This window comes from Rhodamnia argentea, chromosome 4, assembly GCF_020921035.1.
Source record: "Rhodamnia argentea isolate NSW1041297 chromosome 4, ASM2092103v1, whole genome shotgun sequence".
Taxonomy (NCBI): domain Eukaryota; kingdom Viridiplantae; phylum Streptophyta; class Magnoliopsida; order Myrtales; family Myrtaceae; genus Rhodamnia; species Rhodamnia argentea.
This window is the reverse complement of record NC_063153.1, coordinates 20,099,650-20,113,121: the sequence shown is the minus strand read 5'-3', so window position 1 is coordinate 20,113,121 and position 13,472 is coordinate 20,099,650. Positions and strand designations below refer to the sequence as shown.

General features: G+C 42.6%; 2 protein-coding genes across 2 annotated transcripts in view; one reads left to right on the top strand and one right to left on the bottom strand.

The window, feature by feature from the left end:
• Positions 1-1,540, bottom strand: part of LOC115752589 (disease resistance protein RPV1-like) — a 90,212-nt gene extending 88,672 nt beyond the window's left edge. Inside the window, exon 1 of the mRNA XM_048277429.1 lies at positions 914-1,540. Within this exon, the coding sequence (XP_048133386.1) occupies positions 914-1,396 (483 nt within the window). The 5' untranslated portion in view covers positions 1,397-1,540. The remainder of the gene's footprint in view (positions 1-913) is intronic.
• Positions 1,541-2,176: 636 nt separating this feature from the next.
• LOC115752583 (senescence-associated carboxylesterase 101-like) lies at positions 2,177-4,920 on the top strand. Its single transcript, XM_030690830.2, has 4 exons — positions 2,177-2,310; positions 2,455-2,845; positions 3,281-3,835; positions 4,093-4,920. Exons 1-4 carry the CDS (start codon positions 2,288-2,290, stop codon positions 4,918-4,920), a joined length of 1,797 nt encoding a protein of 598 aa, XP_030546690.1. The 5' UTR covers positions 2,177-2,287.
• Positions 4,921-13,472: the final 8,552 nt, after the last annotated feature.

Here is a 13,472-nt window from a genome sequence, read left to right as displayed (position 1 = left end):
ACAGGTTGCTTGGTGACAACCAGCTGAAAGGCCTTCTTTAACTCACTCCAAACTTTATTGACTACCAGTTTCACTAATTCTCCTTCACGGCTGTTAATAAAACATTCGGGCTAAAATTTATTAGAAGAACAAGATGTTGTTGAAAGAAAGTAAACAAGGTTTCGATAGAAAGCTAAATACCCGTTAGCGGTTGTTTTCGAGTCCCATCCCTTTAGGGAAGCCGTTTCTTGGAGCGCCTGCTTCCATTTTGCAACAACTTCTTCAACATACTTCCCACTTAAATTTGAGAAATTCCCTCCAAAGTTCCCTTTTTGGTATCGCACATCAGAAGGTTCAACATGGTAAAATATGGGCAAGATAATGTGCCCGCTCTTCATGCACTCTACCATTTGAGCGAGCTCTTGAAGGCACCATTTGCTCGAAGCATAATTTTGAGAGAGAACTGGGATTGAGATCTTACTGTTCTTAATGGCCTGGAGAAGGTTGGCACCGATGTTCTCACCTTCGCAAAGCTCGTCGTCATCTCTGAACACGAAGATTCCAGCATCTATGAGGCTGTTGTAGAGGTGATCCACAAAGCTGTTGCGAGTATCCAACCCCCTGAAGCTCAAGAACACGTCGTAGTTGTTACTTCCTGTCGAAGTGGCCAAAGAACTAAACGCCTCCATATCATCTGCTTTTCGAAGTGCGGTCTTTCCCTTGCTCTTGACAAAATTATGCGAGCACAGAGAGAAAAATCAGCGCAACCAACACTGAGAAAGAAGGCCCAAACACTAGATCTACTATTATTTTCAACCCTTTCAATAAATCTTGACCCGAGTCTCTACTACTAATGTGAAAGAATAAAATGACTATACTCGGGATGCCCAAGAAGATGACCATGCGGAGTGAGTATTATTGCAATTATACTCACCTGTTGCTGTTGATTGACGAGGATATCGGACTTCTCCTTCTCATTGTTAATGGGAGCAGATGAACCAGAATCACTTCGTTGTGGTGAGGTCGAGGAAGTAGGGGCTCCAGCATCCTCGTGTTGTCCGTCAGAAACTGGAGGTCGCTCCCTCGTCCTCCTTAGGTAGTTCACCATCCAGGTGAAGAAAAACAGCGCCATGACCCCGAATGCAACCGACGTCAAGAACCCAGTGACTGCGAGGCCGATGGTGAGTGCCGCGGGGATGAGCACCGGGGTAAAGAGGACGAAGAGCGGGGCTGTGACAGCAAGCCCGATGAGGGTGCCCGCGAGGGTGAGGCCAGCCAGGAGGAGGAGGACACCGCTGAGCAGGACAAGCGTGACGACCTTGAGGACCTGGGCGGTCGAGGGGCCCCTCGTGGAGAAGAGGTCCCTGAGATACTGGGTCGCGGCAGCCATGGGTTGATGGCGGGGTTGGTCCTCCATTTGGTTGCGGTGGTTCTAGGAGTTATTTTGAGAGAGTTAATCAACAAGTTTGATGGGGGCCTCAAGCGTGCTGCATTTTCATGTCCCCAAAATGTTTTGTCGCTTCCTACGTATCACATGTTCACATTGGGAGTCTAGAGAAGCCTTCAAATTCAGACTGTTGACTAAAAATTTATTCCTTAGGCGTTTCCTTCTTGGGGCTTTCCTTCTCACTTCCAGTAGTCTCCCTCTCCACGTGTCTCAGACGTCTCCTCCATGGCGTTATCTGGTGGCGGTTCCATCTCATGAAAGGATCGTTTGACTTCATTGATAGTAATACAAGTATTTTTAGAGACTGTACAATCTCAATCATAGATCCATACATTATCATTACGTGTTTTGCATTAAACACTTACTGATTGGGAGATCATGTAGTCAAAAATAATTGATAGTACTGTCAGAGTGTCAGAATAGCAATTTCTTTGACATTTGTATCATAGTCTCCCTCTCGGCCTCGTCGCCTTCTTGGCATTATCCGGTGGCGGCAAAAATAATTGATAATACTGTCGAGTGTGTCGAATAGCAATTTCTTTGACATTTGTATCATAGTCTCCCTCTTGGCCTCGTCGCCTTCTTGGCATTATCTGGTGGCGTCGCCACCAGATAATGCCAAGAAGGCGACGAGGCCGAGAGGGAAGACTTAAGAGAAGAAAGAAATGGACGACTTTTGGGAACTTGTGTTTTTTTCTTTTTTCTTTTTCTTTTTTTTTTTTAAGCACGACTTTTTGAAAGTGAAAAAAACCGGTTTTAAGACATTTTCGCGAGAGATAATTTTTCCAGGAAGTTTCATCAACATATTAAGTCTCACTCAAACAAGCAGGGTGTCTGCCCAAATCCAAGGAAGCTGCGAGAATGGACCCGGATGGAGATCCTCTGTGCGTCAGGAGATTCATTTTCCTTTTCTCTTCGTGTCTGAAGCAGAACACCGGATTCGGCAATCTGTGAAGAGACGATGCATTTTGCATTGGCTTTTAAATTCACGTTCTTGATAAGATTCACGTTGTTTTGTTGATCTGCAGATTCAGCAATGGACTGTCTGTGGCAGAATTGGCTGCATCGTCGAATCTTCTACAGGACTCATGGGCGGTCATATCCGAACTTGAGCCGCGAATCGACCAACAACACTTCCGCTTGCCGTCTCCTCGACTTGAACCCACAACCTTCCGATCAGACGGGAGTGACCCTGTGATAATCAAAGAATCTCACTTCCCGAACTATAATATCATTGCCTTTGTCGCCTCACCAGTTACTGCAGGCAGTCTTCAAGAAGAAAGAGATTTGGCTCCTTCGTCGGAGATCCCCGACTTTCAGTTCCTATGCTCCAAAGTCAATCCGACTTTTCAAATAAACAGAGCTGCGGTTTCTCTGTTTAACTCTCTTCGTGACAAGTTCTCTCGACTACTAGAAAAGGTAGCAATTTTTTTATCCATTCTCTCTAGTCATCCATTCCCTTGATTACTATTATCTGCTGTAAGATCATAAGTATGCACGTATCTCGCAATCACTAATAATTGAAATTGTCGCTGAAGCAGACATGCGAATAATTGCTCTGACTGAGGAACTTCGAGTTGTTTACTCTTACCATTAAGCTTATTAGATGAGAAGTAAGGCAATGTTCTATGCCTTCTTCTCATTTTTTTTAGCTTGGTTGTGAAATTGACGAATGGATCCATACGTTTGGTATTCTCATCCTGTAAATCTATGAATTTTTCATTAAACCGAATCATATGATTGAGCGGAGATTCATTTCGTTTATTAACTGTGCATGTTGATCTTACCTGGATGACTGTATTCGACACATATAAGTTGAGAATATGAATTGATGCTTATTCTGCTTTAATGCAGGTCCTAACTTCAGCCAAGTATAAGGACTATCTCCCCTATGTCATTACAGGACACTGTTGGGGTGGATCCATCGCCTCCCTTTTCACGTTACGGCTTCTAAACAATTTCGACCAATGGCGGAACATATGCCCCCTTTGTATCACCTTCGGTTCCCCGCTCCTCGGGGACAGTGCCTTACAACAAGCCGTGTCGCAAAATTCAACATGGGATTCCTGCTTCTTGCATGTAGTTCATAAGGATGATTCTTTCCCCAGAACATTCCTTCGCCCTCCCACCACTGACCAAAGTCCATACAAGCCTTTCGGTACATTCCTTTTGTGTTCTGACTCAGGCGGTGCCTGTTTTGAGGCCCCGGAGTCTGTCATGAAGCTGCTCATGTCGGAAATTATTGTTAGAAACCCAGAGCCCCAAAACGTCGACTATAAGAATGCCATTGAATGTCTGGAGAAAGGATTTATATATGGTAACTGTTCTAGGTTGAATGGCCAAGAAGCAGATTCATATAAAGCTGGGGTTACAATTCAAGTCACAGCAGTCAGCCTCGAGCCAATTCAGGTATGGTAACTTGACCTTATTCTAATGGTTACATTCCATCAAAGGGGAAGTACGCTTTTTAGGATATTCTTGTGTTTCCTGGAACCATAATGATATCCCGATTTTGCCATGTTGACCAAGGTTTTACCTTACTAATTCAGAATCTCAGCCGGTAAAAGGAAAACTTGCTGAAGTTGTCTGCTATTATTGAGTGTTATGATTGTTTGTCGATTTTGCATTTGATTGATGGGACTCTCATTGCGACGAGTCAATGACAGAAGAATGAGGGCAATGATGCTCTGATAGAGGACATAGTAAATCATGAACGAGGCATCATAAGACGAAAAAGAGAGGCGTTTGATCCTGTGGAGGAGTTGCGCAAAATGACTGAGTACCTGAAACTCTTGGAGTGGTACTTGACGATATGCAGAGGCAACGGCATGGGTCCTGGTTACTATGATAGATTCAAAAATACACGAGAAGGGCTAATAAACAATGGAGTCGAAAAGTACAAGGCAATCCTCACGGATTATTGGGAGACTGTCGTCGAAGAAGCAGACAAGAATCATCGAAGTAGTGCTACGCCACTGCGGAATCGTTTCCTCTTTGGAGGGACAACCTATCGGACGATAGTCGAGCCGCTGGACATAGCGGAATATTACAAATGTGGCAGAAACGATTACTTGAATCAAGGAAGATCTGAACACTACAAGCTGCTAGAACAATGGCTGAAAGATTATCGCCGCCCCTTCACACGGGTTAGTTCCCCGAGTTTGAAGCTACCCCATGTAACAGAGGATTCGTGCTTTTGGGCACACGTGGAGGAGGCCATCCGGTCGTGCAGATTGCTGGCCAGTGGAGGACCATCCCACAGTTCTGGAAGAGCGAATTTAATCAACTTCGAAGACTATGTCATGCGCTTGATAAATGATCGCGCAGTTTCGCCGGACATCTTTCTGGAGAAGAGCAGTTATATGCAATGGTGGAGGGAGTATGAGGAGATATTGGAGAAGCAAATGATGGGACATTCTCACGACTCGCGATCACAACTTGTTCGTTTTATGAGGGAACAACCCTGGCAAGAATTTTATCGACACGGTGAATGAAGAGGGCAATTGAAATGTGAATCAACCTGATACCTCGGAATCGGTCCTACATAGACACGAGGACCATAGCGTCCTTTTCGCATCCATGTTTCGGCCTTTTCTTTTTTTGCCCTTTTCCCTTTCCTTTTCCATTTTCTTGGTAACTATCTATGAAGACATCTATTTTCATGCACTTTTTCTCTTTTGTCAGATTTTTTCATGCACTTGATGAGCAGGTTTTGATCACATGGAATTTGTGCGCATGGGGTTTATGTCTTTCAAGGGTAAAATTGAAATGAATCTTTTATGTATGTCTTCCCAATCTTTTATGTAAGTCATTCACACACGAAATCTTGTGCGCTCGTGTTTTAATGTACTCGGAAACGAAGGAATGATTTGCAGTTAGTTTAGACAAAGGCAAAATTAGGTGGGTTTGACGCGGTATATACAAAATTAACACAAGTTGGAATCTTGAACTAACCATACTTTGATCACAACGATGAAGACAAATTGCAGAGATGGCACGAAAAGGACTTCCGAGCGACATTAAATTGAAGTCCACCAATATTAAAGTTACATCTCCATCAATTTTTTATCCGAAAGAGTAGGTGAAAAAGTTACGTATGACCATGATCAATCGAAGTCTTTCTTTAATGTTTTGTTTTGGGCTGACTTCCATCATGCCGTTCGGCTAATGGAAAATTTCAAATAAGAACATGAAGTACTCTCATTTTTTTCAAATAAGAACCCAAAATAAACCTTATTTCAAAAAAGAGCCCGGACGAAGGGCATTTTCAGCCTCTGCTTTTTTATTCACCTATTCGGGCCCTCCAGGTGATATTGTCGTTGTTTTGGCTAGAACTAACACCTAGATGAGGTGAATAGGTATTTGTAAATAAATTCTGATAAATAATGCGAAAATAAAATACTCCAGTTTAATAGGAGCAAAAGGTAATCAACAAAATCATGCAATGCTTCTACTGAGAAACAATATAGGCAGTTAAAGAGTAGAAAACAATGCACAAGAGATTATAGTAATTCGGCTTTTGGTAAGCCTATATCCACTCTCCCACACTAACAACCTACTTGCTGAATTCCACTAAGTAATCAAATGAGAAATTATAGAAATATATGATTGTTTGACCACAGCACCTCCAATAGAAGCAAGCTTTGTTTCTATTAAGGCTATTTCACTTTACACACTTGACTCTATATACACTTATCACGAGATTTCAAGTAAACGCTCAAGTAGACAATTTTATTGAATAAAGCTCTCTTGGAATAAGGATGACGATCTCCTTTTTTTCTCTCACTGGCCTTCGAACTTGGTGCTCTTTATACTCCTCGTCTTCCAAGCTTCTCGCTTGACAGAACCACTCCAAGGATCAATCTCCAAACACTAGCCATTGGTTGATTGATGAATAAAGATCATGAGTCGTTAAGGTGAGAACGATCAGAAGTTTGAGAGGATTTGTTTGCCTATATAATCAAATCCTAGAGTCCTTAAATCAAGCATCTATCAAAGATAATTGTCTAAGGGTGATTGCCAATCAATCAAGACTCCTTGTATGGAAAGTAACAAAAATTTCTTTGAGATTGATTAGTTAATCAATTTAACTTAGGAACGCAATACTAACTAGATAATTGACCGTTAGTGAGGGAAATTTAATCTGCTAAAATAAGTAAGAAAATAAGATTGATTAAACAATGAGGATAAATCAAAGATCAAAATATATCTCTACATGATTCTCATATTAGTCCGCCTCTACTACGAATCCTACTTCTATCAAAATAAAGACATTAAGAATATTAAGTACAAAAGGCATAGAGATATATTTGTAGCAAATCCTCGAGTATAAATCAAAGTCTTTTCAACAAAGTATGGTAGTTTTGTTTCCTTCAAAATCAAATATAATTTTCTCAACAATTGCTAGATACAACATATTGATCCATTGTATCTATTCTAGATCTATACACGAGACTTGTTTGATTTTAGGAATTGTGGTGCACTTATCCTCCATTTATGGGAAAACGTTTATAAGATCCGAGATGAACCGAGTGATGCGGGTTTTATGTTAAGTGAGCACGAGAACGCGGACACAAAATAGTAGATTCACCATCGTTTAATCTGATAAACAGAAGCTCTTAATAATCTTTGGGCCCGTCATATGATGCAACAGCAACATATTTAACAAAATTAGACATCAGCAAGTGCATTGCCAGTCTTTGCTCAAGTTGGCGTTTCTCGTTAGGTGAGATGGTGAAGGGAGTCGATCAGGTGAAGAACTAATATAAAAAGACCAAGACCTCTCTCGAGCCACTCATTCTATTTTATTTTTTTATCAGAGTTAGTCAATCCTTGTCTATATTAAACCCCAAACGAAAATGCTTTGGAAAAGACTCACAAATACTAACGAACATTGCACGATCCCATTAACGTGCATCTGTAATCTTATTAGAATAAATCGCATTAGGCCGCGATGTCTTTGTTTCGCTCGTATCTTCGATCCCGCTAAACGCGCACAGCACGATCCGTTTCAACTCTTCATTGGGGCTACGCGTCACGTGTCATCCTCCCATTGAAAGTGTTTTTGAAGCTATGACTTTATGTTTGTCTAATAACATGGATTCATTGAATCTATCTTGCATCAATACACAAGACATGTTTGATTTTTTAAGCTTCATTTCAAGCTCTAAGGAATTATGCTTTCTATTTTTGCACAAGCACATCAACAATTTGTGTGACGCCATGGAAATTCGTAGTCCGTAATTTGCTCGAATTCAATAAAAGGAAGAAAATTGAATTTCAGACTGTGCAAATTTCGGATCGTAAGGACGAAAGTGACGAATTTTGGACGATTCCCGAAATGTTGTTCAATTTAAATTAGGTTTCGAAATCGTAGTCACCACGACTTAGAATTTTTAATCCTTGCGTTTAGTCCTAGTCTGGACCGAGTCTAGCCTGTGAAAATGTAAATTTTATTCCCAATCGGTTGACCCAAAAATCCGTTCAGTCCCGATTTGTCAGATTACCAATTTGCCCTCTAATAATGCACTGGAGCACAAACTTTTTTGATTGAGACTTGATGGGTGGGGCCACAAGTCATTCCCCCACCCACCAGTGAACTCACCAGCTCTCTCTCTCTCTCTCTCTCTCTCTCTCTCTCTCTCTCTCCCCCCCCCCATGCTTGCTCCCCCTTCCCTGTGACTCGTGCAAGCAGCCCCCCCCAAACCGAGACCACCATCCTCCTCCTTGGTCTTTGTTGAGCGACCACCACCTCCGACCACCAGCTACCTTCCTCTGCCACTGCTCTACCTCCGTCCGACCGCCGTGCGCCACCGTGAAGCTCCAGAACAACCCCAAAAACCCTCTGCTCTGTTTCGGCGTCCGTGGGCTATTCGAGCTCCGACCGCCCTTGCGGCCACCGCCGACCACCACCAGCCACCTCGTCGTCCTCCCTCTAACCCCCAGGCCATCACAAGAGCATCGACAACTGCCGCGAAGTCACGAAACCGCCGTGAGCAGCTCTCACAATCGGCGTGCTCTGTTTTGGGTGCCGAACCTGTTCTCATTTGGCCGACCGTCCCCCCCCCCCCGCTCTCCGCTGCCCGCTGACTACCCCAAGCTGTGGCCCTCGACCTCTCGCAATCCCACGCGACTGCCTGAAGCTAGCCACTGCCTGTGGAGGCCGCGAACAACCCGAATCTCCTTCCCCTGTTCTGCCCAAAGCTGCCTTGTTTCACGTCCGGTTCTGTTTAGCCGTGGTTCGGCCGCCTCCGGCCATCCGCCGCTGCCTCTAGCGCCACCTGCAATCACCTCAGAGACCCCCCGACTTGGGCTAACCTTTCCTCCAGCCTTAGACCACCCAAAACCCCCAAAATCCCCGTCCCTTGTTCTGGCCACCCCTGCACCGCCCTACCCAACCGCTGCTCCGGCGGTGTCACCTCTATTCCGGCCAACTCCGACCACCAGCCGCCACTCTCGAGCCTTGTGCCGTTGTCTTGAAGTGTCGTCACCTCCTTCGAACCACCTTGACCGAGCCCGAAGCCGTGAACCCGAGTTGGGAACTCGAGAGATCGAGTTTGATCGCGAGTCGCCAATCGTCACCGCCGCCCGAGTTGAGACAGCCCGAGCAAATTTTATTGTGAGTTAGCCCCTAACTCTCGGTTAGGACAATAATTGCGTTCGGAATTAGATTAATTAGCTAATTAGGTGTTCGGGTAAATTAGTTACGGTCGGGCTAGATAGAAATATGATTTAAGCTAAATGACCGTAATTAGTTAAGATTAGTCAATTAGCTAGGTTGTCTGTGGCTAATTGGCGATTAGAATTGATTGAATTGATTGATTGTGTTGATTGATCGCAAGCGAGCGATAGGTCAGAGACGAGCGCGCGATTGATTGTCAATTGGGTTTGAAATATGATTAAAAATTGACTGGGTGCAATTGATGAATTAATTCTTGAATTGTTGAGTGTGAATGCCAAAGTGGACTGTTGGTTGCCGTGGGGGTCCAATTAGAGGTTAATCGCCCCAGATTGCCCGATTAGTTAGTCGATATAATTGGGTATTTATGTGACCACGTATGAGATCAAATTGCATGATTTTGCACGAAAACGGCCTTGGGCCAAGTATTTGAACATACAAGTATGAGCATTCGAATTAATTCAAAGAAATGAACCGACTAGATGTCGAAGTGCTTGAGTTGTCATATAATTGGATAATTCCGACAATTAATGTTTTCTGGTTGGTCTGTCCTTGCAATCATTATTTTACGGTTGCTGGATGTGCGTCGATCATTGTCTTCTAGCTATTCGTTTGCCGGTCGTAGCTTGTGAAAGGTCGAAGCCTTTTAAAGATTCCAGTTAGCTCCGTGCCTTGTCGACAATTATTGTCTTCCGATTGGTCGAGCGAAGTCACATGGACTATCAGAAGCCATCGCCAGAAGTAAGGGACGATGCCTGGTCCCGCCGAAAGAGCACCAACCGACTAGTGTACCGAACCTACGGGTTGTATCTAATAATAAATGGACTACGTGTGGTGTGCTGTATATGCAAGTGTTGTGATGCTTTACCAATGGATTGAATTGGTTTGGTTGATTTGATTGTTGAGTCGGATCTGCATCGCATTATGTGTGGCTTGAAGGGTAAGTTTGCATGTGGTTGAAAATATCTACTCTTTGTTGGTGTGATTGCTTGTTAGGATGTCTGACCGAATCAACGCCCTAGCCAGGCTTAGGCCTTGACTCACCGAGATTTATTTCTCACCCCGTCATTTAACCATTTCGGGTTCCGAGTGATGGAACCCATGGATGCTAAGGCATAGTTGTCAGAGTAGTTTTTGGAAGTAGATGAGGGTTTAACCTTACCCGATTATGTTTCTTTTTTAGGTTTTAGCGAGCCGCCTCGAAGAATGGGGTTGTCTATATCTTATGTAACTCGGTAAGGTTAAGACTAATCTGCTTTGGCTTTATGAATGAAATTATCTTTTGAGAAATGACTGTGGTGATTTTCCTACTGCACTATCCCCGCTGATCTTGTTTGTTTGGGAGAGTTGCACGTTCCACATGTGCCGTAATTTCGTAGGTTGATAGTGTACTTGGGACGCTATCATTCGTGACATGAGACGAGTTTGGTAGGGAAATTGCGGGCCCGGAGATCGGGACATGAAAATTTTCTTTTTATTAACTTCCGAACTTTAATAAAGAACAAAAGATACTTAATTTAATTATGGCGCACCAAGTTGTTACCTCTTTCTTTAACTATTGGCCCTAATGTTCTTGTACTATTGGTTTTGTAATTTTTTAAAGGGTTAATTCGATTAAAAAATTCAAACTAACACATATATATCATATTTCCTCCAAACTAATTTATGTATCACAAAAAATCTTGAATTGGTATACATGTACCACATTTATCATAAGCTAATTTTCGCATTATAAAAAATCACAAATTGGAACAACACTAGTGACAAATGTATTCTTTGTTAGCTCACGTTCAATATCCCTCGGAATTGTTGATGTGGAAACACACATGGAAAACAACTTGGATGGTCGTCGTTGACATGGATCCAGTGTGAAAACCCAACGTAGAAACATAGATCCGACATGAAAATTCAACGTAGAGGAATCTCCTAAATGAAGTCATTTTGAGGAAGTTAGATCAAAAGAAAATGAACTAAGATTGGGAAATATGCTATTTTGCCCTAAGACCTACCTCACATTTTAGAAGTATGCTAGAACTCCTTATTTTGGCCCAATTTTAGCCTAAGAATTTGGTGATTCTGGGGAGAGAAGGAGCAGATTCAATTTTTCCTAAAATCTCATCCACGTCACACATCGATCATCCGAGCTACTTGCACGTGTGTTTCCACATCAATAATTTAACGAGTATACCGAAAGGAAGCTATGGAGAGAAAATATATCATGGGTGCATCAGCATCAAATATTTTTATGACCCAAAAATTAGTTTGAGATAAAAGTGACACGGGTTTAGTTGTTTGTGATTTTTCGAATGTGGACCGGTTTGAAATTTTTTGCAACATAACAATTAATATGGAATAAATGTGGCACAAATGTAACAATTCGAGACATTAGCTCAATTTTAAATTAGATAACTATTATACTAATAAACAGTTTAGTTTTGGGACCACACGTTCCGCTTGTTTATAAGTTTTGTGGAGCCAATTTGCAATCTTCGAAAGGAAGCAAGGAAAGCAAAATATGGCAATGTCTAGAAATTAAAGGAAGAAGGAGAAAAATGGAAAGCAACGTGAGTTAGGTGTCAAAAAAGGAGAGGGTCACATGTCAACTCCCTAGAGGCTCCCTCTCCATGCACAAAAATACTCATATCATAGATTACCACATGATGAAGTTTGATTTTGATTAAGTTTGCATGCATGTGATATCCATAACTTGTACACGAATAAAAAAATATGATTAAAGAATTGGCACAACCAACACTACAAAATAACACTCAAACCCAAGATCGAGTTTCATTTTTACTCCTTAGACAGTTCTTGAACCGAGTCTCTATGTTAATATCAAAAAAATAAAATATCATGTTGGGGTTGCCCGAGAAGATGACCATGCAGAGATGACTTTTTGCAGTCTCTACTTCAAGATGCTCATTTATAAACCACTTAAAAACTTACTATTGAACTACATATTCGTAAATTAGCAAAATTGTTGGTATCTACTGCGACAAAAGAGGACTTACGTTGGTAAGTTACTTATTTCAATTAAGTTATAGCTTCCATCTTATTTATAGTGACAAATTCCTTACTTCATTGGTAGCTAAGTTGTAAGGGGACTTGTGCTTGGTAAGTTACTAACTTCAACTATAAGTTTCTAACGTCACTACTGAGTTTTCTTTAAGTGGTGAATTTCTACATAACAGTAACTTACATTCAATTTGGAGTTGGTAAATTCCTTACTCTCCTAGTAACTTACTACCAAAGCAAACCTATGCCGGTGAGTGATTAATTTCACTCGCAACTCACTAATTTTGTTTTGAATGATACACTTCTACATAAATAGATACTAAGTGTTATACTTATGCATTTCTTACTCTTTTGACTATCATAAAGCCAGAACTCCTTTGCTGAATCATTAGTTTCACTGGTAACTTTATATCTTCATGGCTAAGTGAGTGGTAAATTCCTAAAAAAATTTGTTTGCAGAGGTTGCTAGCATTAACGGTGGGCAGTAGCGGTTAGCGGCAGGCAGCAGTGATCGGCGGTTGGGGGCGGTGATCGGCGAGGGGCGGCGGCGGGTAGTGGCCGGCAGAGGTTGGAGGCAGCAACTGGAGGTGATTGGTGGGGGCGGTGGTGGATAGCTACGATTGGCGGGAGGTAATGGTCGGCGGTGGTCGGCAGAGGTTGTGGGGTAGTTGTAGGCGACGTGGTGGGCGGCGGGTAGTGGAGGGCGAGGGTCGACAGGGAGCGACACCGGTCGGCGGTGGTCGGTGGTGCTAGGTTGCGAGCGGCGGCGATGGTTGGCAGCGGTTGGTGAAAGTCAGCTGTTAGAGGCGATGGGTTTCAACGTCGGAGGAATGATTGGGAGATAGAGACATAATTAAAAGAGGATGATGGCGTAATGAAAAGAAAGTAAGGCGAGAAATACTTCTTGAGTTTTTTTTTTTTTTTTGGTGAAAAAGTAATTCTTGAGTTGAGAAGCAATTTTTTTTTAACTTCTCAAATTGGGGAAAAAATAACTTCATAAGTGAAAATTTATTTCAAAAGCAGAAATTTCTTTCAAAAGCAAAATTTTTCACCAAATGGATTTGTACTTCAAGAGTGCTTACGGAGTAGAAATTTACTTCCAGAAATATTACCATGCGCAACCCTAGTTTCTAGGTCCCCAGCCTCCAAAACCAGGTCTCCAATGCCAAGGCCCGGCTTGAAACCCCGGTACCCATGACCAAATCCCTTGCGCGTATGGTCGGGTTCATCGAGGTCGGGCTCAAGCCCCGGTGCCCCGCCCTAGAACTCGTGCACGGGTCTACAAAAGTAGAGCATGAGACTCGGTATCTGAGCTCGGACCCCCAACACTAGAGCATGGGTCTACAAAAGTCT

Bases quoted from the DNA above. Each gene is read 5' to 3' on its own strand.
- LOC115752583 (XM_030690830.2), top strand. From the start codon at position 2,288: ATGGACCCGGATGGAGATCCTCT. The intron at 2,846-3,280 runs GTAGCAATTTTT...GCTTTAATGCAG, and splicing joins TCTCTCGACTACTAGAAAAG to GTCCTAACTTCAGCCAAGTA. The intron at 3,836-4,092 runs GTATGGTAACTT...AGTCAATGACAG, and splicing joins TCAGCCTCGAGCCAATTCAG to AAGAATGAGGGCAATGATGC.